Source organism: Amphiprion ocellaris, chromosome 23 (assembly GCF_022539595.1).
Source record: "Amphiprion ocellaris isolate individual 3 ecotype Okinawa chromosome 23, ASM2253959v1, whole genome shotgun sequence".
Classification (NCBI taxonomy): domain Eukaryota; kingdom Metazoa; phylum Chordata; class Actinopteri; family Pomacentridae; genus Amphiprion; species Amphiprion ocellaris.
In genome coordinates, this window is record NC_072788.1 from 7,294,646 (window position 1) to 7,319,988 (window position 25,343).

The 25,343-nt window shown below is 39.7% G+C and overlaps 1 protein-coding gene across 11 annotated transcripts in view; it reads left to right on the forward strand.

Annotated features, from left to right (window-relative positions):
* Positions 1-4,622: 4,622 nt before the first annotated feature.
* The window catches only part of mark2b (MAP/microtubule affinity-regulating kinase 2b), a 57,127-nt gene continuing 36,406 nt past the window's right edge, over positions 4,623-25,343 (forward strand). For 7 of the 11 annotated variants that reach the window (XM_023270257.3, XM_023270259.3, XM_023270263.3 and 4 more), the window contains exon 1: positions 4,625-5,911. In XM_023270257.3, coding sequence (XP_023126025.1) covers positions 5,861-5,911 — 51 coding nt within the window. In that variant the 5' untranslated portion in view covers positions 4,625-5,860. Of the gene's footprint in view, positions 5,912-25,343 lie in introns of all 11 variants that reach the window. The other 4 variants (XM_023270258.3, XM_023270268.3, XM_023270266.3 and 1 more) reach the window with 3 other exon arrangements.

A 25,343-nucleotide genomic window follows, 5' to 3' on the forward strand; every position in this document is an offset into this window, starting at 1 on the left:
TTACTGATAATGGTGCCATGAATGTGACTGTTTTAACTTTAATATTTTCACTGCATTACTAACTAGAGGCTTCTGAGAAGTCAGTGAATGGCCACTTTTATGGGTGTTTTCTGGCTCCCACATTCAAAGCTACCATCTATTGCACTGAAATAATTGTTTCTAGGTTTTTTCAGTGGGAATTTGGGGATTTTTATAAACCTTAAAGATGGTACTATGGCACAGGAAATGTTTCTATGTTGTTCTTCCCTTCAGAAATAAAATTATTCATTAAAAACTATCAAAAAAACCCCAATGGCGACAGAATTCCACAGCTGAAAACTTCTATCAGGGATGTAAGGCATCGGTCGGGGCTCCAGAGACCGAAATATCTCAACAACTACTGGATTTATTGCTCTGTAATTTGTTCCTCAGACTCGTGTTCCCCTCAGGATGAAGTTTAATAATTTCGGTGATCCCTTAACTTTTAATGAAATCCCAAAACTTTCTATCTGCCCCAAGTCTTTACCTGCAAAACCAATGACTTCCTCATGAGCTATACAAGGAGTTTAGTGCTAATCTGATGTGCAACAGCAGTCGGTTTTAAGGTCTGAAGGAGTCAGAGTTCTTACTCGTGTCTTACTAGAAAATTTAAATCAGTTGGAGGCCATGAATCTGGTTTCCGTGGTATTTCCTCTGGTGATGCAAAGGAAAGCCTGACTTCCTCAAAATATTCAGTCAAAACCAAATCAGTTTCCTTGTTTCACCTTTTGCATGGATACACAGCTTGATTTTTTTTCACAGCAAATCATAAAACATGCGTTGTACATAATGAGCCGCAGAGCAACTCTTCATTACTTCGTCATAATTAGAAGTACTGTGGTTGAGTTCATTTATTCCATCTAATTACTGAACTACATCATGTTGCACTTACTGTGATTGGAGCACAGTCTGCACAAAAGCACGTTTTTGGCGTTGGTTTTCGCTGCTCTCATTTTGCCCACTCTGTGAGTCAGCAGCTTCTAAATTGCGAGGTCAAGGCAGGATATTTATCTTTTAGGCTGTCAAAGGACTGACCCTTTTTGATCGCCTACATAATAAGTGAGTTATATTCTGCACTAGTGGCCTAAAGCAACGGTTCCAACCCTTGTATTTGTCTGACATAGCCTCACAGAGCCCCTTCATCGTGTTCCACATGTATTCAATGGGATGTTTAATCAAGATAAATGGAAAAAAAAAGTGAAGCGATATTCCTAGAATTGCTGCTTTTTAGATGTTAATGTTGATTTGATTAGGTTTAAGATATGCGTCATATCAATTTGTAACACTTTTTATGTGTTTACTTTCACTTTTAAACAAATGGTGGTTGGATCAAGCGCCTTTTGCTTGATAGACATCTGTTGTTGGTTCGTGAAGTCATGTGATTCTCCACCCACCCACTTTAATCTTGAGCAGGGAGCTCTTAGGGGAAAAAAAATGTGTGATAAAGACTTGAATTTGTCAGGTGTTTTAATTTGTTGAATTAGCCACTAGAAACCCATGAACAATTTCTCAATTGCATTTTTAAAAATAAAATGTATTGTACCATAATATGTCATTATCGGGATATAAAATTGCAGATATTGTGATTTTATCTGAATCAGCAACACCCCATTGTGGTCATCAGACATAGAACTACAATTTATAAATTAGAAGAAAATTTTAGGTTGATTTTACTGATGATTGAATAAGACAAAAAAGTTGACACTATGGAAGGCGTATGTGGATTTCCCATTAAGTGTTCTATCAAATTACCTTGTAGAAGGTAAACATGTGGGGAGGTGATGCAAAAGATTAACTTAAATTAAATTCATTAAAGCTACATCTGTGAAACAACAATTGAGGGTTGAAGTCGACAATATCAAGCAGTGAAAGGATGTGATGTGAGAAACACAGAAGAAGGTTGATGCCAGAGTGTCAGGTGAGCTTCGTTTGCTGACAACTGGCCTCACAGGTGGGTTAAAATTCTGTCTCACATACACTTTTCTTTTCAGATCCATAAAACCAGAAAAAAAACCCTTTTCATTCAATTTTCTGCTTAACAAAATGTGTCATTTTTAAAATTGTTTAATTACATCCTCGCTTTGTTCAAAAACTGGCTTCCTAAAATTGTGAAATCAACCCTGACAGCTGGGAGGTTCATGCTCTGGTGAGTTTGGATCACATGTGCAGCAATGTGACAACGAACCTGGGATGCTGTTTTAATCACATCTCACGGCGATAAAGTGACACCACTGAGTGACAGACAGCGTGACTAAGGTGGATCTTTGGAGAGAGAGAAGAACTGAAACGCTGGGAAAGCCTGGCGATGATATCAAACGTCTGATGATGTGTGCAGGCTGCCAGGATCTACAGGGAGAAGTATTGACTGCATATTAAAAATAAACTCTTATTACAGCCTCAGTCCGGCCAGATACGTTTGGCACCGTGGAATGAGGAGACTGGAGATACAAAGGCTGCTATGTGTTTTTAATGCTCATCCAATGAGACTTAAAATACACTAAAAAATCAGCTGCAATTAACAGTCTGTGGTTCAACCTCCTACTCGGTGTGTCATTGCTTCTCCAAAGGAAAAACAGGAGAATGGGAGCCAAAAAGATGTGATTTAATCTAGATCACAGGTGTCAAAATCATTTTTAGTTTCACATTTAAGGAATTATCTTTTTACAAAACATTATGAACAACCTGAAAACAAAAAGGGGACAAAAAATTAGACAAAAAAGTTACAAAGTGACCAAAAAACAGACAACACAAAGCAAGACACAAAATGATAAAAAAAGATACACAAAACAACAAATAAAGCAAAACACAAAATGGCAAAAGTAAGACAAAAAAACACAAGCAAGACCAAAAGGAAACAAAACGACAGAAACATGAGCCAAATAACTAAAGTCAGACAAAAAAGACAAAAAAACAACAAAAACAGGACAAAATATTACAAAAATGAGACACAAAACAAAAGCAAGAAACAAAATGACAAAAAATGAGAAAAATTACACGAAACCAGAGACAAAAAAATGAGACAAAAGAACCTTACACAGCGACAAAAAATGAGACAAGCGACAAAAGTCAGACAAAAAAAAAAACAACAAAAAACAATATTAAAAAAACGAGACACAAAATAACAAAGGAACAGCAAGCAATCTAATATTTTACTTCATGATGAAAACAACTTGTCATGGTCTAGAAATGATGATAGATAGATAGATAGATAGATAGATAGATAGATAGATAGATAGATAGATAGATAGATAGATAGATAGATAGATAGATAGATAGATAGATAGGTGTAATGTGTTCAATCGTCCTGCAGATGGCGACACCTCAGCACATTTTCCTCCACACCAAACTGGCCTTCTGCTAAAACGCCTCATGTACAATCTAAAAAAAGACCAGGTCAATGAGTTTACGGTCATTATTTTTGTATAAACGTTAACGCGGCTGGCTCTGACATTTTCCACAAAATGCTGCTCCTCTTGTGAGCCTCCATCAAACTGGATGTGCTCCAACGCTCTGCAAAAAAAAAGACATATTCTGCCAAGTGAGTTCTGCATGTTGACTGAAAGATGCCTCACAAGAGTAATCCAGTGATTTGACAGCAACAAGGCGAGCAATGAGTCCAGATAGGTGGTTAAATGTTCAAAAACAGAGGTGTTTGTCTGCTGCGGCAGCCTTGAGTTCACTCCCTCCATCATCAGAGAGGTGATTTTTCCCCTTGATTCATCGGGAAATCCTGCCAGTTGGATGCTCTCCCAGTCATTCCTAACCAGCCTCTCACAGCCCTTCATTTCCTCATTTTTTTTCCTCAGCCTTTTATTTTCTCCATAACATCCTCACATTGTGTAAATGGTGAATATATTCGCCATTGAAACTCTGTCATCTATCACTGTTGCTATGTAACTTGTCTAAACCTCATCTTATAGATGGCATTAAGTGTGTGTTTACATTTTATTTTTACAGCCGTGGTGGAAAGGAGGAGCCTATAATTTGACAAGATCCAAGAATAGTTATCTAAATTGGCTGCAGGCACAGATAAAAAAAAAAAAAGATGGACTAACAATGGGGGATAACAGGGGCGATAATATCGAGGTATTATATGACAGAATGAATGATCCAAGTAGCCTTCAGCCTGCCTGTGAGCAGCGTGGATCTCTATCATCTTATTAGCACTGAAAAGTTCATTAACCCTCGTGTCATCCTGCGGGTCAAAATTGACCCATTTTAAAGTTTGAAAATGTGGAAAATAAATATTTTCACAGTGAAACTTCTGATGTCCACATTTTCAACATTTTTGGGAAATCTTTGAACCTTTTTTGGTGGAAAAAAAAAGAAATGTTAAAAATGTTTCTTAAGAACATTCACAAAAAAAATCTACCAAAATCCAGCGAGTTTCGCTGAACTTTGGTTCGCTGCAAGACGTAAATAATTTGTAAATAATCAACAAACCATGATGACACGAGTGAATTTTAGGACACCTCAGCTCCTCTCAATCCCTGCACCTGTCTGTTCCTAACCTGAGCGCGGCGGTCAGCGGTGGAGGGCCGGAAAGAGCCGAGTGGAGCCGAACCTCCCCCTCCCTCCTCTTTCAGTCGTGGTGCAAGCAGCCATGTTGCCGCGAGCTTGTTCCGGTATGAGAGCAGGATCGTGCGCATAGACTGCAGCTCCTCGCCTTTTCTCCCCCCTCGTCGCCCGCGACTCGCACCTCCCGACGAGAAAAGCCCACCGTGCCGATAATGGATTTTACAACTTGATGATTCCTCCTTCGGTCGGCCGGACGGAATAAACAGTCGGTGTAGCGACAGGACGGACTGCTATATTGCCACACTGCAGTGCAGCACTGGTGAACGACCTTATTCCAATCACGCAACACAAGGGAGAGCGCCGGTGATTTCCGTGGATTTTGAGTTTCGTGGGCTGCTCTGTGGCAGTCGCCGCCGCTGCGGGCGCTGGGGGAATAAGCTAACTAGCTAGCTCTGCCTCGAAAGAAACGCCGAATTTAGCTAGCTACATGGGCTAATGTCGGGCAGCTAGCGCAACAAATTAATTCGCGTTTCTCACCTGCCATGTGACCGTTTTACGAGGTGCTGCTTGTATTTTTTCGGATACTCAACCCGCGGATATCTCGCTGGGAATATCTTGAATTGTTTTGCGTGAGTTGGGAAGGTCGAGACCTCGCCGGGAATAACTTTGGCCCTGAAAGTTTGTGGACCCCGGACCTGTTTTCAGCCCCGAAAGGAAACATCTCTGTCCCCCAAAAAAGAGAAAGACAGACGACGACATTACGTTATGAAAACGACGCTGGATTAACGTTTGTTGTAGATTTCGGCGACAGTCGGAGCTTCCTCGGACGTTAGTTAGCAGCCTCGCAGGTTAGCATGTTAGCTGCCTAATTGAACCTTGTCTTCTCCAATACAACCAACTTTTCTTCAAGCTAGCACAAGTAGCTAGCTGGCCAAAACGTCACTGTTAGCTCGGGTCCAGTCTCCGTGCTCTCCACTCACCGTCGACGCCGATAGATGCTAATTGAGAACTGAATGTTTTCAGAACCAACCTGAAGAAAACCTCGGCTTTTCCTGTTTTCTGCTTGTTGACAAACATGGGACGTGCGGTCGCCGCTAGCTAGTTTCCAGCTAGCTGGCTAACTCGGCTAGCCGCTGATGTGGGATTCAACTTGTTGATTCACGGGTTATCTGTCACGCTGCTAGCTGGCTAGCACTGGACATCTGTTGGAAATCTCCCCCTGCCATCAGCTGCACGAGTTTTAAATGCACAAGAGACACTGACGAGTCGTGCTTGTTTCACAGTTCCTTTTCCCTTTTTTTGGCAACTCACAACTCTTTGAAAAATGTCAACAAGGATCCCACTGGTGCAAGTCATTGAAAATTCGGCCGGGCAGGTAAGATGTACTTTTAAATACATCTCCTACATGATGTGATGAATGATGTTCACCCACCAAGCTAGATACAGCAGGAAGTTGTGGAGAGAGGCCCTGTTTGGCCTTCTCCAGTCTCTGGTTGTCTCAGCTTTTCTGTGTCTCCGTTGTCTTTGCCACACAGCAGTGATTCACAGGCTTGCCTACGCACTCACACTGGATTTCCCACTCCTTACAGAATAGCTGAGCAAATTTAGCTTGCTGTTTAGTCTGCGTCTTAAGGCATGTCCTCCTACTTGACTTTCTGTCACTTTGACCTGTTGCAATACAGACAAGCCTGTCAGCTGCGTTGGACATAAATTTCATACAGAAACCCAAAATCCACATATTAGTTTGATGCACTATTATTTCACTGTGGTTCATCTGTGACCAGTGTTCTTTTTCCATTGTTGACTGTCAAAACAATACAGTAGTGTTTGGGAAATTCTTTTATTTATAAGGAGAGAACAAAGCTTATGGGGATTTTATTAAATGGCTAATTCGATTGATTGGGGACTTCAGCCTCATTCTTTATTGTCTGAGAGAAAAAAATGGTGATGATTGTTGGAGTTAATGGTTGAAATGTAATTTTGTATGACAGAAGACATTCACTGATTAATAAACCCATTAAAAAGTTGTATTCAATGTCACAAGTAGACCTGGATGTTCACCTGGAACTTACATTTTTGGATTTCATGCAGGAGCATTTTGCTTTTCCAGCAATACACAATGATTACACATCTTCTTCTAACCTAAAATCAGGCTACTGACCCCGATCCATATGAGAAACGGCGGCAAAACACGCTAATTAAAGCTCTTGAAGAAGCTTGTGTTATTCAGATTTTAAGAGCCTTGATTAGGGCAACACTTTTGAGTAATGTGTTCAAAAGCCATAGAAACCCCTTTGGCTGTGCCGCAAATCCATACAAGAAGCTGGAACAAAGCCCCGGCTTCCAAGACTACAGTATCAGCCTTAATCTTGTAGACAGTTTTATCTTGTTATTATGAAAATGCCACACACGCTCACATGAAAGCCATTATAGCTTCCAGAAAAGACCATGACTTGCATTACGAGGACAGCTGTTGACAAGCATTACTTGGTATTTGTCTCGTCAAATGAAAAATCTGTCATGAGTGTTGGACGGGAAAAAAATTGTGTCTACATGCTGACAGTGTAGCCAGTGGATAATTGTCAACATGTGTCGAGCTAAACCCAGTTCTATATTTGTGTTGCTCTGGTGTCTGTAGGTAGATGAATGCAGCTGAGGTGAGGATTTGGTGTGACAGTTGGGGGGCCGCTTTGTTGAGTGTAGCAGCACAAATATAGCAAATGCTTATGCAGAGAAAACATTTGATTGAAACCTTTGTGGAAATGACTCGATAGCATCCGTTTGTCAATACCAACAGAGGATACGAAAGAACCATAACATGATAAATAAGAGGAGTGTGACTAACTGGTTCTTGTTTTCAGTCTGTCACAAGAGCTGCACCCTCTATCAAAGTTTTCTAAGCCCAACCCAGGTGTGCATGACAGGTGTGCAGCCAACCAGACTGTGAATCTGTTCCTCACAGCCAATAGGAAACCCTGCTGTTGGTGGAGACACAAAGGTTCAAAGATTTCGTCTGTCTTTGTTTCTCATAAAAATAAAACGCTGACGGAAGTTACCTGTTGATACCATGATCGCACTTCATGTGTCAGTGTGTGCGCTGGAGTGTTCAACACAACAGGTCACTACTTCAGTAAAAGCAAAAACAAATCGACACTTATACTGGTATGTAGGTGTAGGGAAGTAACTGCACACCATCAGAGTGACACATGCATATTCGTACGTGGCTACACCCTTATGGGAACAGAGGTCAGGGATAATACAGTCGATTATATAAGTACTTGCTGCCTTATCCACTTGCGTACACACAGATGGGGCATCTCCATTTCCAGAGGTTTTAAAGTTGATGTCATAGTTAAAGTTAGGTGCTTCTTGAACACGCTGGTGGAACACCAACTTGTACAAACAAATGAGTGTTAACCTTCAGTGTCTGTGAACTTCCTCCCTGAATTCAATGAGACAACTGTGCTGGATTCTGCAGAGGACTTTTGGCAAGTCCATAAAAAGTTAGACTCTACATGGCTCTACGTTAGCCGCTTTACAGTACAATAATATTCAAAAACACAAAGTTAGGAAAATACTTTAAATCATGCATAGCTGGTGAAATACTGTGTAATATGTACAATTGTGCCATATGAAAATGGAAGGGAGATACACAGCTGCATAAGAGGATAAAACAAAGTTGCAGTGCCTTCATGATTTATGGCAACTCAGACTAAACTTCTGTGCATGCTCTGTTTATGTAACCTTTAGCAGCACCTTGTGTTGTCTTAATGGAAGCTGTTGTTGGCCTCAGAGGGTTCATACTCATCCTACGGCACCAAGTGAGGATTTAGGGGTGGAAGAAAAAAAGTTTAGGGTCAAAGCACATTCTCAACTGAGTTTGTAGGCAAAAGGTCACGGATGGATACTCCCATACAAACACAGTCTGTTTTAAAGGCCGTGTATAGAAAGCCTTTGGTGTCGGGTCTCAAGATACAGGACAAAATGGCACCGGACATGAGGACGGAGTGAGCGTTGACGTGACTCTGTTCCTGTCAGAGACTTAAGTGTATATTTTGATCTGTGAAAGCAGTTAGATCTACTCTCTCATTCTGTGCAATACTGCAGCGGAAAGAGTTTGTTTTAATATTTTACACAGTCGAAGTGTGACTTACTTTGCTTTTTACACATGACTGCCAACTAAGCTGGAAGTTAATGGTTTATTGAAGTCTGTGGGGCTTTGTAGAGAAAAAGTTACTGACCAAGACCGCCTATCAGCAGGTCTTCGTGAGCAGTTGCTGGGCACATATCAGAAGAGAGCCGTCACATGTAGAGAAGTGACTTGTGACATCTATCTGCCGGTGTGAAATGTCTGATATGTTGAGTGGCTTTGATCGGTCATGTTCCCACGTTATGCAAGGCTTCGTGCAGGCTGCTAGTTTGAGGAACTTATTTGAATATGACACTCATTATCAGTGTGACACCAGTTCAAGAGCACATACCTGGAGTTTATACATGATGCCGAGATAAGGCTTATTTTTCAAACATACAAAGCAGAATGTCTTTTGTTTCAGAAGCTACTTGCAATCAAAATATTACGGCATATTGGTTCAAATTTGGATTCTGCTTGGATTACCTTGTTAGACACGTTTGCTGTTAATAGGTTTACGCTGCTTATCCACTTCCCCAGACTTGATCACTCGATTTCCTGTTTGACAGTGCGCCTCTTCTGTTCTTTGAGCCACGTCTTCTTCTACCACACCAATGCAGCTAGAAATACTGGTCTGCCTCTCCAATTGTTATTTCATCCTCCGTGTCATTGTTTTGGTAGTTGCACACTAGCTGAGCAAGTCGGATCCTCCCCACATTGAGGTGTGATAGAATTGAGCCATTAATGTGTCCAAGTGAGACATTTCTTCGTTGGAGAAGCCACGTTGAGAAAATCCTAAGCTAACGAAGCTGCATTTAGGAAGCGACTTTAAAGTTTACACGGGGTTTTACCCAAGTAGGAGTTTATAAAAGTCTCCATTCCCAAAGTAAACAAAACAAGGAACGAGGTAATAGGGCGCAAATTACATGATGGAAGAGGTAAAAGGCATTTGTGATTAAAAATACCTGACCAGGTTTGTAGCAAAACAATGACAATGCCGAATTTCTGCACTGACCCACTGCTGTTCATTGGAGGGGAAACAAAGACAAACAAAAAAAAAGCGCATGATCCATGCTCAGGTTCATCTTACCCTCTTTACCCTCTGCCTGCAAGACAAACATAGATGTTTTTTATTATAATAACATAATGAAAGTTAACACAACTTGGAAGATGTCTTATAATAAAGTAATGTCACCTTATTTGTTCTCTGTACTTTGTTACCGCATTTTATTTCTGTTGCACTGAATCATTTTACCTAAACTTACTGCAAGTTTGAAGCAAAAATACTTTAGCTGTAAATGTCTCTTTTTTAACTAAGTAAAAATACATTTTCATAAGGTTTTATAGGCTTCTAAATTAGACTTTCAAATTAGGAACACATGCGCACATTTGCAAAAATAAGGTAAGCATGAAGTCCTTTAAAGACTGCCTACAAAATCTGGGGCCAGATGTATAAACCATGCATACACACAAAAACAATATGCATGCCATTTTCCACACATAGACTGGCATTTATAGAAGAATAATGTGAGGCAAGAACGTGTACACCTCACGCAAATTTCAGACCAGGCAGACAAGAGGGTGATATGAAGTAGATATTTAACATTAGTGTCTAATATGACGTTGTTGTTTTCTTTTTTCTTTTTTTTTGCTAATTTCCATGATTGTGTTGTCTCAAAGCAATCTGTAAAATTTCAGCCAAAAATGTGTTTATACAGGTTTGTTTTTTTGCATATTTCCATGTATGTGTGTACACAGAGTTTTAGTCATGAGTGTCGAGTGTCGCGATGCATTATTTGCATAAAGTTGAAATCTATGATACTGTATGCAAATCAATGGCATCCAGTCACCAGTCGACATGTCCAGAAACTTTTAAACTAAGCATTGTTCATATAAAATGCAGACAGATTCAGCAACTGCATGGTTTTGCTCTTACCTCAGATTCTTTTAGAAACTATAGGAGGGTGAAGAGCACCTCCCAAACATCTGTTGGGACATTTTCTAGTAGTTTTCCCATCAAGTGTCCAGTGTTGTGAAACGGCGCATCCCTTCTCAAGACACCCTTGTGGTCATGCACTCGTATTACATTAACAATAGCTTGAAATTCCACTGTATATTCACCATTTAAATCAGGGGTTTCAAACTCATTTTAGTTCAGGGGCCACATTCAGCCCAATTTGATCTCCAGTGGGCCGGACCAGTAAAATCAGAGCATAATAATCTATAAATAACCACAACTTCAAGTATTTCCTTTGTTTTAGTGCCAAAAAGTACATTCTGAAAATGTTCACATTTAAGAAATTATCTTTTTACAAAATATTATGAATGACCTGAAAACAAAGAGACAAAAAATTTGACAAAAAAGTTACAGTGACCAAAAAAACCCAGACAAACACAAAAACAAGACACGACAAGAACGACACACAAAACAACAAATAAAGCAAAACACAAAATGACAAAAGTAAGACAAAAAAACACAAGCAAGACAAAAAAGAAACACAAAACGAGAAGCAAAACGACAAAATCATAAGACAAATGACAAAAGCCAGACAAAAAACAACAAACAGGACAAAATATTACGAAAATGAGACACAGACTGACAAAAATGGAACACAACACGGCAAAAGCAAGGAACATAATGACAAAAAGCGAGACAAACGACACAAAACAGAGGCAAAAAATGAGACGACACAAGACCAAAAAAAACAAAGGCGAGAAACAAAACGGCAAGAACATGAGACAACTGACAAAAGTCAGACAAACAACAAAAACAGTATTACAAAAATGAGACACAAATTGACAAAAGAACAATGAGCTAATATTTTACTTTATGATCAAAACAGCTTGTCATGGTCTAGAAATATTTTAAATTTATAGTTTTACAAATTTACAATCCACAGTTAATGTTTTCTCTGTAATTTTTACACTTTACAAAGTTGTCCAGTGGGCCGAATTGGACCCTATGGAGGGCCAGTTTTGGCCCATGGGCCACATGTTTGACACCATTGGTTTAAATACTGTGAAATTGAAGCCAAAGTCTCTGCTTTTGTATCACTGCTAAGTTTTAATCTCAAATTCAAATGCCCAAAGTAGTAAAAACAGACTTTTTACACTTTGTGGTGCCCGCTGGAATTAACATCTCTTGATAGTATTACTAGTAGTTAAAATCTTAAGGTCATCTTGAAGGTTAAAATTGTGTCATAGCCAGTTAAGATTTGCTGAAAAAAGCATGATAGAAAACAATCCCATGATTAAATGGAAATGGGGTAACAGATGCTGCATGCCAGCCAGAGAAAGCTTGTCTGGCAGTAGCCGTTCAGATGAAACTTCACTCTCCTGGGTTGAAGAGCGCTGGGATTGGGCAATAAAGTTGTCGACTCCCCATCAAATTCTAATGCGGCACAGTAATTGTCAGTACTTGCTGGGCTGTTACCGGATGTGCTTAATTTTTTATCAGCTAGGTAAGGAGACTTTTTACAGTGCAGGAAGTAGATGATACTAAATACATTTTAGTCTAATTTTAATATTTTTCATATTATCTAAGCATTTTATCTAAGGCTGTAACTGTCTTTTTGCACAGTTACCATGGTTACATGTGTCAGTCTCTTTTCACATCTATCACAACATTAATGGAAAAGGACCTGAAAGTGACTTGAAAGTTATATGTGCATCCTCAGCACTTGGTAATGTTACATCACCACGCTTTTCTCATAAATGTCAGCCTTCTCCCAGCATTTTGGTAGTTTATTTCAGCTGTTTTGTTGCTGCTGCTTGTCCAACTCTCAGTGGACTGTAGATGAGTTTAGTCCATAAGATATTTATGGTGGTGGAGGAAACTGCTCTGCTCAGGAAGAGGCTACAGGCTATGTATTTGACTTGAGGGAAGCATGCAGGTCCTTACATAAGACTTTGCATTGCAAAGCTTAACAGTTCATTTGTCCTTTTGTCATTAACATTATCATTTCTATACATGGAATTTTAATCACAATTTGTTGTGAAAAATAGGTGATCAGTGAAGGCTTTCTCATAGTTTTGGTTGTGAACACTGGACTATTCCAATTTTTTATTATAAAGATAGACTGCAGATTATAGTGAGGAGGCAAAAAAGGGCAAAGAGGGTGATATTTTCACCGCAGCCAGAATTTGACTCATGCACTGTAACCATAAGGCCACCTGACACCTCAATTTGGCGTTTATTTTTTGTTTTTTCTCTCCATTTGCTTCCTTTTTTTTTTTTTTTTTTAAAATGCAGATTTCAATTCAAGGTGCTAATGAAAATAGAGGAACACCTGTGCCACCTGTAATGTGGCGTTTATTTTTCCGGAGCATTTCAGTTTGATCTTTGTAACCTGCACTGGCACCAAAACAGCAAGGCTTGCAGATTCAAAACGCCATCAAGCAGCACCAGCAGACAGCAGTGTTGGATACATGAGTAAAGCTGAGCCCAGTTTGATGTATTTCACCCGACACCTTGGGAGTGTAAAAGAAAAGCCAGGGACTCCCAGCAAGCTAGAAATTCAATATAGATGAGAAAGAAGCAGTGGACGTGTGAGTGTATTGACACAGGTACGTTAGTGGAGATGTGTTTTCAATATTCCACCGCTCACCTTTTTGCTTGTCTTCATTCATGCTCCCCTGGAATGAGTCATGTAAACAATCTATGGCACATACATGCACACGCACATATAGACGTTGCCGTTACGCCCTGGAAACCATAAATTATGCCTCTCTCCTTACCAGACCCATCACTAGGCAGATGAACAGAAAGACAAAGCTAGCCAGGACCCTAGCAACAGAGAACCTGCTTCACACACACACACACACACACACACACACACACACACACACACACACACACACACACACACACACACACACACACACACACACACACACACACACACACACACACACACACACACACACAGTCCCTCGTTTTTCCCCTCACACACACATCCTTGCACTTAATTGTAAAGTGGATTGGAATTACATTTTCTGTCATTTATACGTGGAGGTCCGGTGCACACAGAACTGTAGGACAAGGAGGTGTTGCAGAGGCTTTTAACCGACGGTGCGGTGAATTTCAGTGCTTTGTGTGTGTTGGTTATGTCTGAGAGAACAGGAGAAAACAGGCCTTTCCAGTTGAGCCGAGCGGTAGGTGTGGCAGCTAACTGTTGACCTGCGATTCGAAAAGGCTTGACGTCACTCAGGTGAAGGTGTGTGGATTTCTGTCACTGCTTCCATGTTGTTCTGTTGACGTGTTCACTCGCTTCAACCTGCCGTCAATACTGGGGTTTCTTCCTGTGATCTGATGTGCATGTTTTGATGTGCAAGAAAGGTTAAATGAATACTTGAGAAAACTAATTACACTAGATCAGGGGTGTGAAATTCATTTTAGTTCAGGGGCCACTTTCAGCCCAGTTTGATCTCAAGTGAACACAACATTTAGTCACAGGTATCTGGAACTGAACGATGTCGTATTTTACTTGATGATAAAAACGACAAAAGTCAGATTAAAAAAACAACCAAAAAAACAACAAAAACAGGACATAATATTACAAAAATCAGACGCAAAATGACCAAAACAAGACACAAAATGACAAAAAATTAGACAAACGACATGAAACACAAAAACGAGACCAAAAATTACACAAATGACACAAGACTAAAGATGACAAAAGCGAGAAACAAAACAACAAAAAAGTAGACTAACAACACAAGCGAGACAAAAGGAAACGCAAAATGACAAAAACATGAGACAAACGACAAAAAGACAAATAAACAAGACAAAATATTACAAAAATGAGACAAAAAAAACGACAAAAGAACAATGAACAATCTAGTATTTTACTTTATCATCAAAACAACTTGTCAAGGTTTCAAAATTATTTTAAATTTATAATTTTACAACTTGTTAATGTCTTCTCTGTAATTTTTAGACTTTACAAAGTCATGCCACGGGCCGGATTGGACCCTCTGGAGGGCCGGTTTTGACCCACTGGCTGCATGTTTGACACCCCTGCTGTAGATTGTAGTCTTCTTTATCATCACATGCAGAAAAACATAACGTACAAGAACAAAGGTAAAATTACCGATAAAACTGAATTGGTCATTGTGTAAAATTTCAATATAAATGTCATTGTACAAGCACAAAGTTCGTGTTAACATTCGCGCTTCGAGTGGTGATACTCCCTGTTCTTCAAAACATATTTCCCAAGGCTAAAACAGTCTGTGTCAGAGTTTTGTTGTGATGTATCCTACACTACGATTTGATTCACCTACCTAACAATGTGAAAAAGCTTTCTGTAGCCACAACAGGTTGACCGGCTTGAATCTGAGCTTCAAACGGTGTCTGTTTACAACTCAAAGAAGGAAAGTTTTTGATTTCTGCTTAGTCACATTGAGTCTGAATCCAGTAAAATGATTTTGTTTGGCTTCAGATCATGTTGAGCGCATCCTCCATAAGCAAACCGTGACCTTTGTAACCACCAAAACATTGTAGGTTTGCAGATTCAGAACACTTGAATGCATGAAAAGCTATTAGTTTTCCATGTTTGATAAATGTAGTGGGCACTCAAAAGATATTACAGGCTTTGTGCTTGAACCTAATTGCTTAATTAAATGTATCTTCAAAGACAAGTAGTGCTTTGTAATCTTAAAAAACATCAAGTCAATATTAGTGGCATCCTCCATCTAATGTTGTTTGTTAGTAGTTTCCGTATTTAAATGTCTACATTTGTATTCTTTGTGCTGTTAGTGTGATTTTCTCCAACAAATATATCATTCATTTACTGTCAAAACAGCTACTCCAGGGTCCCCACTGGAGCTGAACAATTAATTTATTTCAAATCAGCATTGCAATTATTGAACGGCAAAGGTTGCAATTAAGGATATATGAGGTTTGGCTAATGGGGCTAATGCTGTTATTTCATTTTATTTAATTGAAGCAGATTGAAACCTTCAGGGGTCGTTAATACTGGCCTGTTGATCAACATGTGCCACCTGTGATTCAGCTGACATAACTCCAGTCTCATTAATTCATAGCTACTCCTCGTACATTATGCAGCATGACTGACCCACGGTTTGAACTGTGGTGTCAACGAATTCATGCCGTCCTCCTTGTGTGACAGTCAGTGCTCCATCATGTCTTTGAAATACGTTCCACAATGAATGGTGAGCTTGAATATTCTCCCACAGAAAGTTGTTTCGCCAATGGGATCAGCCATTCGGATCCAGGCAAATCTCAACATGTCATCACTTAAGTCAACAGATAGCAACCCAAAGATGGAATATCCAAACTCTGCTCTCCTTCGTTAGCGCTCATAAACTTGCCATGACGTTAGCAGAGGTCACCTTTGTTTCAAGCGAGGCGACCAAGGTGAGGCGGAAACCTGTATTTCATCTATCCATACGTTGGCTTTTCAAAGCAGCCACTCTATGAAAGCTACACAGACCCGTTTACTCTGGTGGCTCACATGCACTGTGCACACCCTCAGAGTTGCATAGCAGCAGAACGAGGGCACACAAGGAAGTGCTATGCTTTGTGTCCCAACTGTGACAGCAACAGAGCAAACACCAGCGCTGAATTGATTTGACACACACACACACACACACACACACACACACACACACACACACACACACACACACACACACACATACTCACAAATATACACATACCTAGGGAGTTAAGGTAATCCAGTTCAGGAGAACACACACACACACACACACACACACACACACACACACACACACACACAACACTATATTCACAGCAAACTGAGACCCAGTGTGACACCACCTTGCTAAAGTAAGGGGCCCCTCACAAATTTACTTGCCTCATGTGTGGTGCCGAGTTTGTTTGACTAGTATGAGCATACTAGCTGTACTTTATATCAGATATTGCTTTGAATCGTTTTGGAGGGAAAGAATAAAGATTGTGAATATTTAAAGACTTTGTGTCCTGCGTCGCTGTGATTCCAGAGCTGTACACCTGGAAGTGAATATCATCACTTCAGCTGAAAAGTCGTGTACCTTTGTGTCTGTAATTACAGGGGACAGACAATCTGTATCTCTACTTTTAACCCATTAGGTGACAGATTTATACACCTTAAGCCAAAAATCCTTAGATGTGAAAATGCTTTTGCAGCAACTCGTACAAGGTTATATCATTTATTGAAACACTGATATGATTAAATAATGCTCAGAATTCCAGTTAAAGACAGCTTTACCATGTATTTCACTTGAAAGTTAAACTTTTTTTAACTTTCTGAGTATTCACATTTTTAGTTTTATATATAATATGTCTGATTGTAGGGTAAAAAGTGCCTAATTCAGGGGTGTCAAACATGTGGCCCGTGGGCCAAAAGCGGCCTTCCAGAGGGTCCAGTCCAGCCCTCAAAGTGTAAAAATTCCAAAGAAGAGATTAACAGCAGATTGTAATTTTTGTAAAACTAAAAATTTCAAATAATTTCTCAACCATGAAAAATTGGTTTGATGATTAAGTAAAATACTAGATTGCTCATTGTTCTTTTGTCATTTTGTCTCATTTTTGTAACATTTTGTCTTGTTTTTGTCCGACTTGTGTCGTTTTGTTTCTTGTTTTTGTCATTTTGTGTTTCCTTTTTGTCTCACTTGTGGTTTTTGTCTTTTGTCATTTTGTGTTTTGCTTTATTCGTTGTTTTGCATGCCATTTGTGTTATTTTTTCTCATTTATCCATTTTTCCATTGCTTTGTAACTTGAACTGGCCTTTATGTGGCCCCTGAACTAAAATGAGTTTGACACTCCTGGCCTAATTAGTTTCTTTTATATATGGTTTAAATATATTAAGTCAATAATCGTGAGATATGAAAATGCTTTTATAGCAACTCCTGCCAAATATCATCTTGTATCGATTATTGAAACTCAGACATAGTGAAATATTGTTTGGCTTTCCTGCTAAAAGACAATTGTAGTCATAGATGTATTATACATGCAAAAATCATTTACATTTTACTTAAGCTCAGTCAGAATTGTTTCTGTGTTGAATTAAGGCAGCCCACATACTCAGATTTTCATTTTATATACTATATGCGTGTGACTGTAGGATACAAAGTGCGTAAGCTGTTGATATTATATCTATCCTTTGCCAAAAATAGATTTATGCAAAACTCTGCCTGTCCGTCCTGTTTAACTGGCTTTCTATTATGTGTTGAATCATAACCGCCAAACAGGTGCAGTAGCATTTCTCTGGGGCGTTCGATAGCCTTTTAACTGTCCTTTTAATTTCTCTTTTGTTAGTGTGGTTCCAAAGTTATTCTCTCTTGGCGTTTCCTTGTAATTAGTAATTCTAGTTGGTAGCTGTAGTTGGAGGCTTAGTTAGAGTCACCGCAGAGCAAAATATGGTGATTAAGGCGATAACAAAAACACTGCTCCTCTGTTTAGTTGGACTTTTTTGCTGCATAACGAATATCCCCTCTGAGGACAACAAACCATCACATATTTTTTCTGGAAACTCGTTTTGGCAAAGACAAAAAAGAATGATGGGGAAGAGGGAGCGAGGAAAAAATTAAGGAAACATGAAGAAGATACAAACCAGCACCAAGACAGAGGGCAGGATTCAGCAAGCGACAAACCTCCATGGCAACGCAGCCATCACGACCTCGAGTTGGGAGGTGTGTGTGTGTGTGTACGAGTGTGTGTGTACGAGTGTGTGTGTACGAGTGTGTGTGAGTGTGCACTCCCACCCACAAATTTTAGTAGCAGCTTTTGTATGTGTTGAATATCAAATTAAGACAGTTTGTTCCACATAGCGCAGTTTGAAGAAATGGCTCCTGTCAGTGGTGCATTGGATTAAATTGAGTTTGAGGATTGAAAAGTATTTGTTTTTAAAGTTTTTGTTTTAAAAAATTGTCACTATTCCATCACTTTTTTGACAATTCCAGTACAAAATCTCAAAACCAAACCACTTAGCGCCCATGTGAAACAGCAGCAGTAAGTTTTTTTTAACCAGGATCACCATCTTTAATGTCAAATTAAGCCCATTCTGAAAATGTTGATTAATTAACAAGATTAATTTATACAAGTGCAGTTAAAGGACAACTGCTCTCATTAACTACACTCATCTTCGCGCTAAATTACAGCAAGTGTTCTGTCACACACATCTCATTTCATCAGCCCCTAACATGGTGATTTAGTTATATGAAATTAGCTTGCAGGCTTGATAGGAAGGTCACATGTAGATGACACTACTACAGCTCTTACAATACACTCAGAATCTAGTTTTTATACTTTTTTTTTGTTCCTTTGCATGGACAAGCTTCTAATCATCATCATCCAAAACTCCTCAGTTCTGTGTGAAGATCGGATTTAATTCAGTAACAAAAAGAAAAAGCCTCAAAACACAGTGTTTGTCTGAAAGGGCCTTTAACTGTGGAAAGACTCTTATAACGGTTTTGCTGAAATTACCCAGCCTCCTGTAGAGAAATAAATCCCTGTCTGTAATTATTCTACATTTCATCTTTAATCATCTTAATTTTTTCCCCACAGTGACTCTTCATGTAATGATAACGTTATATTGATTACAAATGTATTCATAATTAATTTGTTAATTAGCCGACCCCGGTCCACCCTTTTATCTACACAGATGGTAGTTAACACTTTGGGCCAAACATTACAAATAATAATGTAATATCTAATGGGGAAATATGATCTGGCTGAAAACAAGTGTCCCGAACTCTAGTTTTAACCTCATAAATTGGTTTGCAGTTCATTACTCTCAGATTTAATTAGGTTTTCATGATTTTTAGCTTTTTAGAGACACTTATCTCAAACTGTTACTTCATTTTCCAATCTGGAATACACATGTAGAGTCACAAACTGAAGTTGTCCTCAGACAGAAAGGGACCAAGTGGTTAATGTGCAGTTAATTATTTCAACTGAGAGGGAACATTGTGACTGCATTTAACCATTAAAAGCAGTTACTGGTGTGGTGTTTAAGAAAAAACAATCTGAGTAAACTGCTGCAAATAATAGCCCGTGATTCATCAGATTGTTGGTTGCTGAAGTTGGCAGAGAAATTGCCATATTTTAATTGTGCAAATTTGCAATAATAATGGGCCTGTGTAATTAGACTCTCATAATTTAGAAATTAAAAGCACACATGGAAGTTGTGTTGCATATTATGCACAATACAGGTTTGTTTTCATTTCTGTTATACCTGCCTGTTTCTCAGCCCCACCAAGAAAAACTGGAAAATGTTAGTTTAATGTGTGATCACAGAGTAAGGTAATGTCCTTAGTAAGTTTAATAATCTGGAAATCTAAATGGATTTTAACAGGAAGGACTGGGAAGTGTTTTATTTTTTACAGTGTCGTTTTGTTCAGCTTAGCCGCACGTTCCTGATCTGAAGTGGGGATTTTTTAAGCTCACCTCTCCCTTTATTACCCCTCATTTGCCTATGTGTCGTTGATTACTTTTTTGCCTACGTTTGCCTGCCTTTGCCTATCTTGTGTTTGGTTTCAGCTGTCTCTTCATAGTAGTACATAGCGCTTACTTCATGTGGGACAGTTGTACACTCTCTTAACTGTACTTTATAAAGTTCCAGCTGGTTGTATCTGAGTGGCTTCCTCCCAGAACTCAGATTAGCAAAGGTCAATGATAACGAGGCCCGAGTCAAAACACAACCAGTACTGCCTTGGATTAACTTAACTGCTTTTGTGTGTGTGTGTGTTTTGGTCATGTGCAAATGCTTGTGTTTACAGTATGGCAGTAAATGGCTTTCAGCTACAAACATCTTGTCAGTGACTTTTCACTTTGTGTGTGTGTATGTGTGTGTCTGTGTGTGTGTGTCTTTTGAAAAGGAGGGGGTCTCAGTTGTTGGGCCGGATATAAACACTACACTAATGGTCTCACCACACGGTAGGCAACAGACAAAGAGAGCTGCCCCCCCCCAACGTGCTCGCCACACAGCAGCCGATACAGTCAGGTTGCACTTTCAGTGTTTGTGATTGAAACCTGTCAACAAATTGTGGAAATCAGTGTAATATCAATGAATAAGACGTCCCCAAACAGTTATTTCACTTGACTACGAAATTAGCTTTTAGTTAGCTTAAGCAATCGTTGCTTGTCTTGTTGTGTTTGTCTTGGTAGTTTTCAAGAGATACATACGGTCACTCATATAATTGAAAATGTAAATATATTTTCAAAAAATACAATATGCTCTGACTTCCAAAGACAAAACTTACAGCTGATTTGTGTTCTTCTGTGTACACTTTATACTGTATAACTTTAGGAATTTGATGTTAAAGTGCTCCAGACATCTCTCGCTAACTTATATTTAAATCATCAAGCTTCATGATGTCTCACATTGTAATCATTGAAGTGCATATTTCAATAAAAATTAGAAATGCATCTTACTGTAAAGTGGAACTTTGGTCAGCAAAAATCATTAAAGTAGCACCAAGCTTGCATCAATCGCTCTGTGTTAAACAGTCCATGCGGCCCTTTTGTCGGCAAGTTACTTTGAATGCGATCTGAACATAAAGATTCAGCTGAGATTTAGAAAAGTAAAATTGATTTATAGGGCACATGTTTGGGCCTTTTATTTTTCAAATACACCATTTCTTATTGAATTGGTTGTTTAATTAGGAGTAAATTTATTAGAAAAGTGTTGAAGATTGTTATTTGTGTTTTTTAACCTGCAATAAGTTATATGGAATCTATTTTATGACAAAGGCGCATAAAAAGTGAAATCCTTTATAAACTATAAAAAATACAGATTTCTAAATAAGATCTAGAAATGTTCCTTGCTTACCATCCTTTATTCAGTCTCCCCTGAAGTGTCTTTGGGCTTTGTGTTTACAATTTACTACCTCCACTCCTTCCACAGGAAGTCCCTTCATCTGCTGTGAATGTCATTAACAGACCCATAGCTGCAGCGAGTGTACGTTCAACTCAATATTCAGCTTGCGTCTGATGGTCTTTGCTAACATGTCAAATTAGTTTTCCCTCAGAGTATACTAAAGCCCCAAGTAAGTAAGTAAGTAAATTCTTTGTTGAACCGTCTATGTTAGCAGTTCTACGTTGGTGTTCATGAGTCACACTCAACATCAGAGTGTAATGTGAGAACAAAACAATGATGTCACTTATTGTCCTCCGACACATCTATAATTATAACTGAGGGGAGAGGTGGGTATGCGCATGTGTATGTGTTTATATCTGTGTATGTGTTGGGGGGTGGGGGTTTTGCTTAGCCTGCAGCTGCCCAAAAATGAAGGAAGAATCAGTAGACAAAAATAGTCAGACATGAAAGGGGATAGGAGAGAAGGAAGACTAAAGCACCACGGAAGAGTCAGAGGAAACACGCTTGAATTGTAAAGGCCAGTTTGTGGTCTCTCAGATCTAGTTCACAAGACTTCCAACTTCGGCAGAAGACTAAAATCTTAATAGCTGCTTGGGACAGCCGTGCTCAACGTCAAAGTGAAATGCAGTCGTCATCGAGGCAGCGATGTTGTTGAAAAGTGAGGATAATGATCCCACAAATAGTTGTGTAATGAATGACAAAGCAGGACTAGAAAGAAGTACACTGCCCAGCTCCTCTCTAACTTAAACACAACTGGCCAACCATGGCTTGAAGTTGGTGCAAATGTCAGATCCTCTAACCCTCAAGTAAGCAGCGTAGTTGTACAGCCTCGGTCAGTTGATGTAGTTTTCTTTGGATCGTCTTTAAGCAGAATGGGATTTTTAAGATGTTTTAAGGATGTTTTGTCTGTTTAGTGTGTCTGTTTAGTGTATAACATCAAACTGTTTGTAGACAGTGACTTAAAATTAGCTTTTCAACTGCCTTTTTTCACATTAGCATTATATTTATGAATAAAGAGATTAAATTACAAATGTCTGATTAATAAAAAGTTGTAAAAATCATGAAATAAATTCTTATGTTGAGTTGTCTAATCTAAACCACATAGTTGTCTTGATTTTCCCTGCTTAAAAAGCTACAACGGGATAATAAACTAGTCCTATAGCCTCAAAGTAAACTCAGGCTATTTTAAAATCTCAAATGCAGCTCAATGTATGGTGACTTTTTTTGCTTTTGTGGAAAGTCCCATTTTGACCATGGAATCTCTGCCTGTTGCTGGTTTTTACCGCATGTCCCCCACCATACGTTTTCTGAGGAGGCTTGGTTTGACAATGCATTGCACTTACATGATGAGATGGTTTTTGTTGTCAGGAGGTGGACAGCCAGTCCTTTAGATGCTGGTCATGTTTATGAGAATGGTCTGATTGTCTCAGTGTATATGTTATAAAAATGTCTTGTAATGTCCTGCAGGCTGTTCTTTGATGGCAGACGTCATTACTTAGCCACAACAAAAATGCTGTCACCTGTCAGTCAGCATGTTGGTGGGGACTAAAAGAAATCATTTCACCCAGGAAATCAGACAGTGAGCATCTTTCCAGGGTAGGAATTCATCACAGGCACAAGGTGACGTGATCGTTTACAGAAACAGCCACATAATCTGCCATTTCAGCCTTTCTGTTTCTTTTGCAGTGTAGGATTTGAGAGTTTCGACCAAATGTGACGCAACAATAAATAGTAGTTAGTGGATATAACTCCAGGTTTTATGTTAGCTTACATGCTGAATTTCTCACTGTTGATGGCAACATCTGAAGCATGTGGCCCTAAAAGCGGACCTGAAAGAGGTTCTACAAAGCCGGCCGGGTTCCAGCTTTTCCACTGGTGCCGCCAGCTTCCTCAGTTGGCAGCACCAGCACATGGTTTTTTTAGCTAGTTTTTCTTCTTAGCTGACTCTCTCTGCCCACACCTGCACTCTCATCATCAGGTGTGTCTGAGCTGGGACCTCTCCAGCTTAATCAGCTATAGATGGATTCATCATGGGAACATGGTAACAGCTAAATGGATTGTTTGACATGGGAGGCAGGGAGAGACCGACTGAGCCAAGTGAAGAAGAAAAAATAAAATTTTTCAGCCACAGTGGCCAGCGCAGTAACTGCCCATGCCAGCTGGAGGGCCACCACATCAGCCTAATGATCATCATGCACTTGCACATGAAATTTTAACTCGCATACTCTCAAGAAAAGGTCACATATGCGACCATTTTGGTTTGCAAAATGGCCCAGTGAGTTTATGTGTATTGAAGAAACCTTACAGCACAAATGCGTTTGCATGCTACAAATAGTTGTTCAGCTGTGGAAACATATTTTTTAGACTACTTAGTGTCAGGTGATTGCATAAAGCAGAAAATGCACTGAAGGATAAAATTGCGATGGTATTATAATTATGGTTTACTGTCTTTACTGCTATTTTCCAAGAGAAGTAAAAATTATTCACAAGCATCTTGATTGTCCTGAAATTATGTAAACACAACGCATCACAACAGACCAAATATGATGGCTTATCAATTAGTAGAAACCCTTGGGAGACACAAATGTTTGTTTGGACAGCAGCGCTCTAGTGAGATCAATGTAAAGCTGAGCGAGTGCCAGAGGGAGTTAGGTCACTTAGACCTCTGTGAGGACAGCCCAGCCGATCTAGAAATCAGCTTTGCGCGGTCAGACAGGGTCTTATTGTCTCAAATAGTGTCTATATAGGACATTTTGTCTGCCTCCCTCTCCCACATGATCCAAAAATAAAAATCATTTGCTTCACCCCTCGCACAAGACCACATAAGGCCCTTCCGCTGTCCACTGGGTTTAATGTAGCTGTCATTTGTTTTTAATCCCAGTTCTCCCGCTTGTGTTGAAGCTTAATCTGGCCTGTTACAGTTAATGTAGGTCTGCACTGTCAGCATGAGGATGCTTGGGTGAGTGGGGGGGTGGGTGGCAGGGAAGCAGACATTAGATCATCCCATCTGGAGCAAGAAACACACAAAGACAGTGAAGTAATCATGCTTGTTTCCCATGGCCTAAGATTTGGTAACAGGGAAGACAGTGTTGATAAAACTGTGGTCTGTGGGTAATTTGCAAGACCGAGCAAAGCCTCTAATTTGTTCGAGAAGGAGGGAGATAATTAGGTGAATAAAATGACTGGTCGGTGTTGGAGGGAGAGAACAAAAAGAATAAGACAATTTGTTCGAACCTCTTCACGCCGCACCGGCAGTGTGAATTTCACTCTCCTGATGGTGTCAGATCCGCGAGAGGTGTGTGCAGCTCACACATCTATGTATGTCCACGCTCATGTGTGTGTTGTAGGATCTGTGGACCGCTGTTTGTGTCGCAGCGTGAGTTTATGTGTGTGTTTGCATCTCGTCACTCTGGAGCCAGTCGTCCTCTCCTCTGACCCTGATCCCTGTCACCTGTCCACTCAGATCACACACACACACACACACACACACACACACACACACACACACACACACACACACACACACACACACACACACACACACACACAATTGCCGTGACCCTTTCCTGGAGTTGAAACCCAATCGCTTGCCAACCATGAAAGACTTGCCAGCACAGCAAGGTTTTGTTTTCTTTTTTTGGGTTTGTGTGTTTGACTCGAAGGACCTCCTGTCTGCAGTAAGATGAACTAAACAGAAACAGTTTTACTCCATGTGTTACTACATCCAGACACTATTAAAATAATTTGCATTACTGGTCTGGCAGAAGCCGCATAAAGAACCTCCATCTGGGATTTACATTCATGATGGAATTTCAAGTTATGGTCGCAAAGATTCA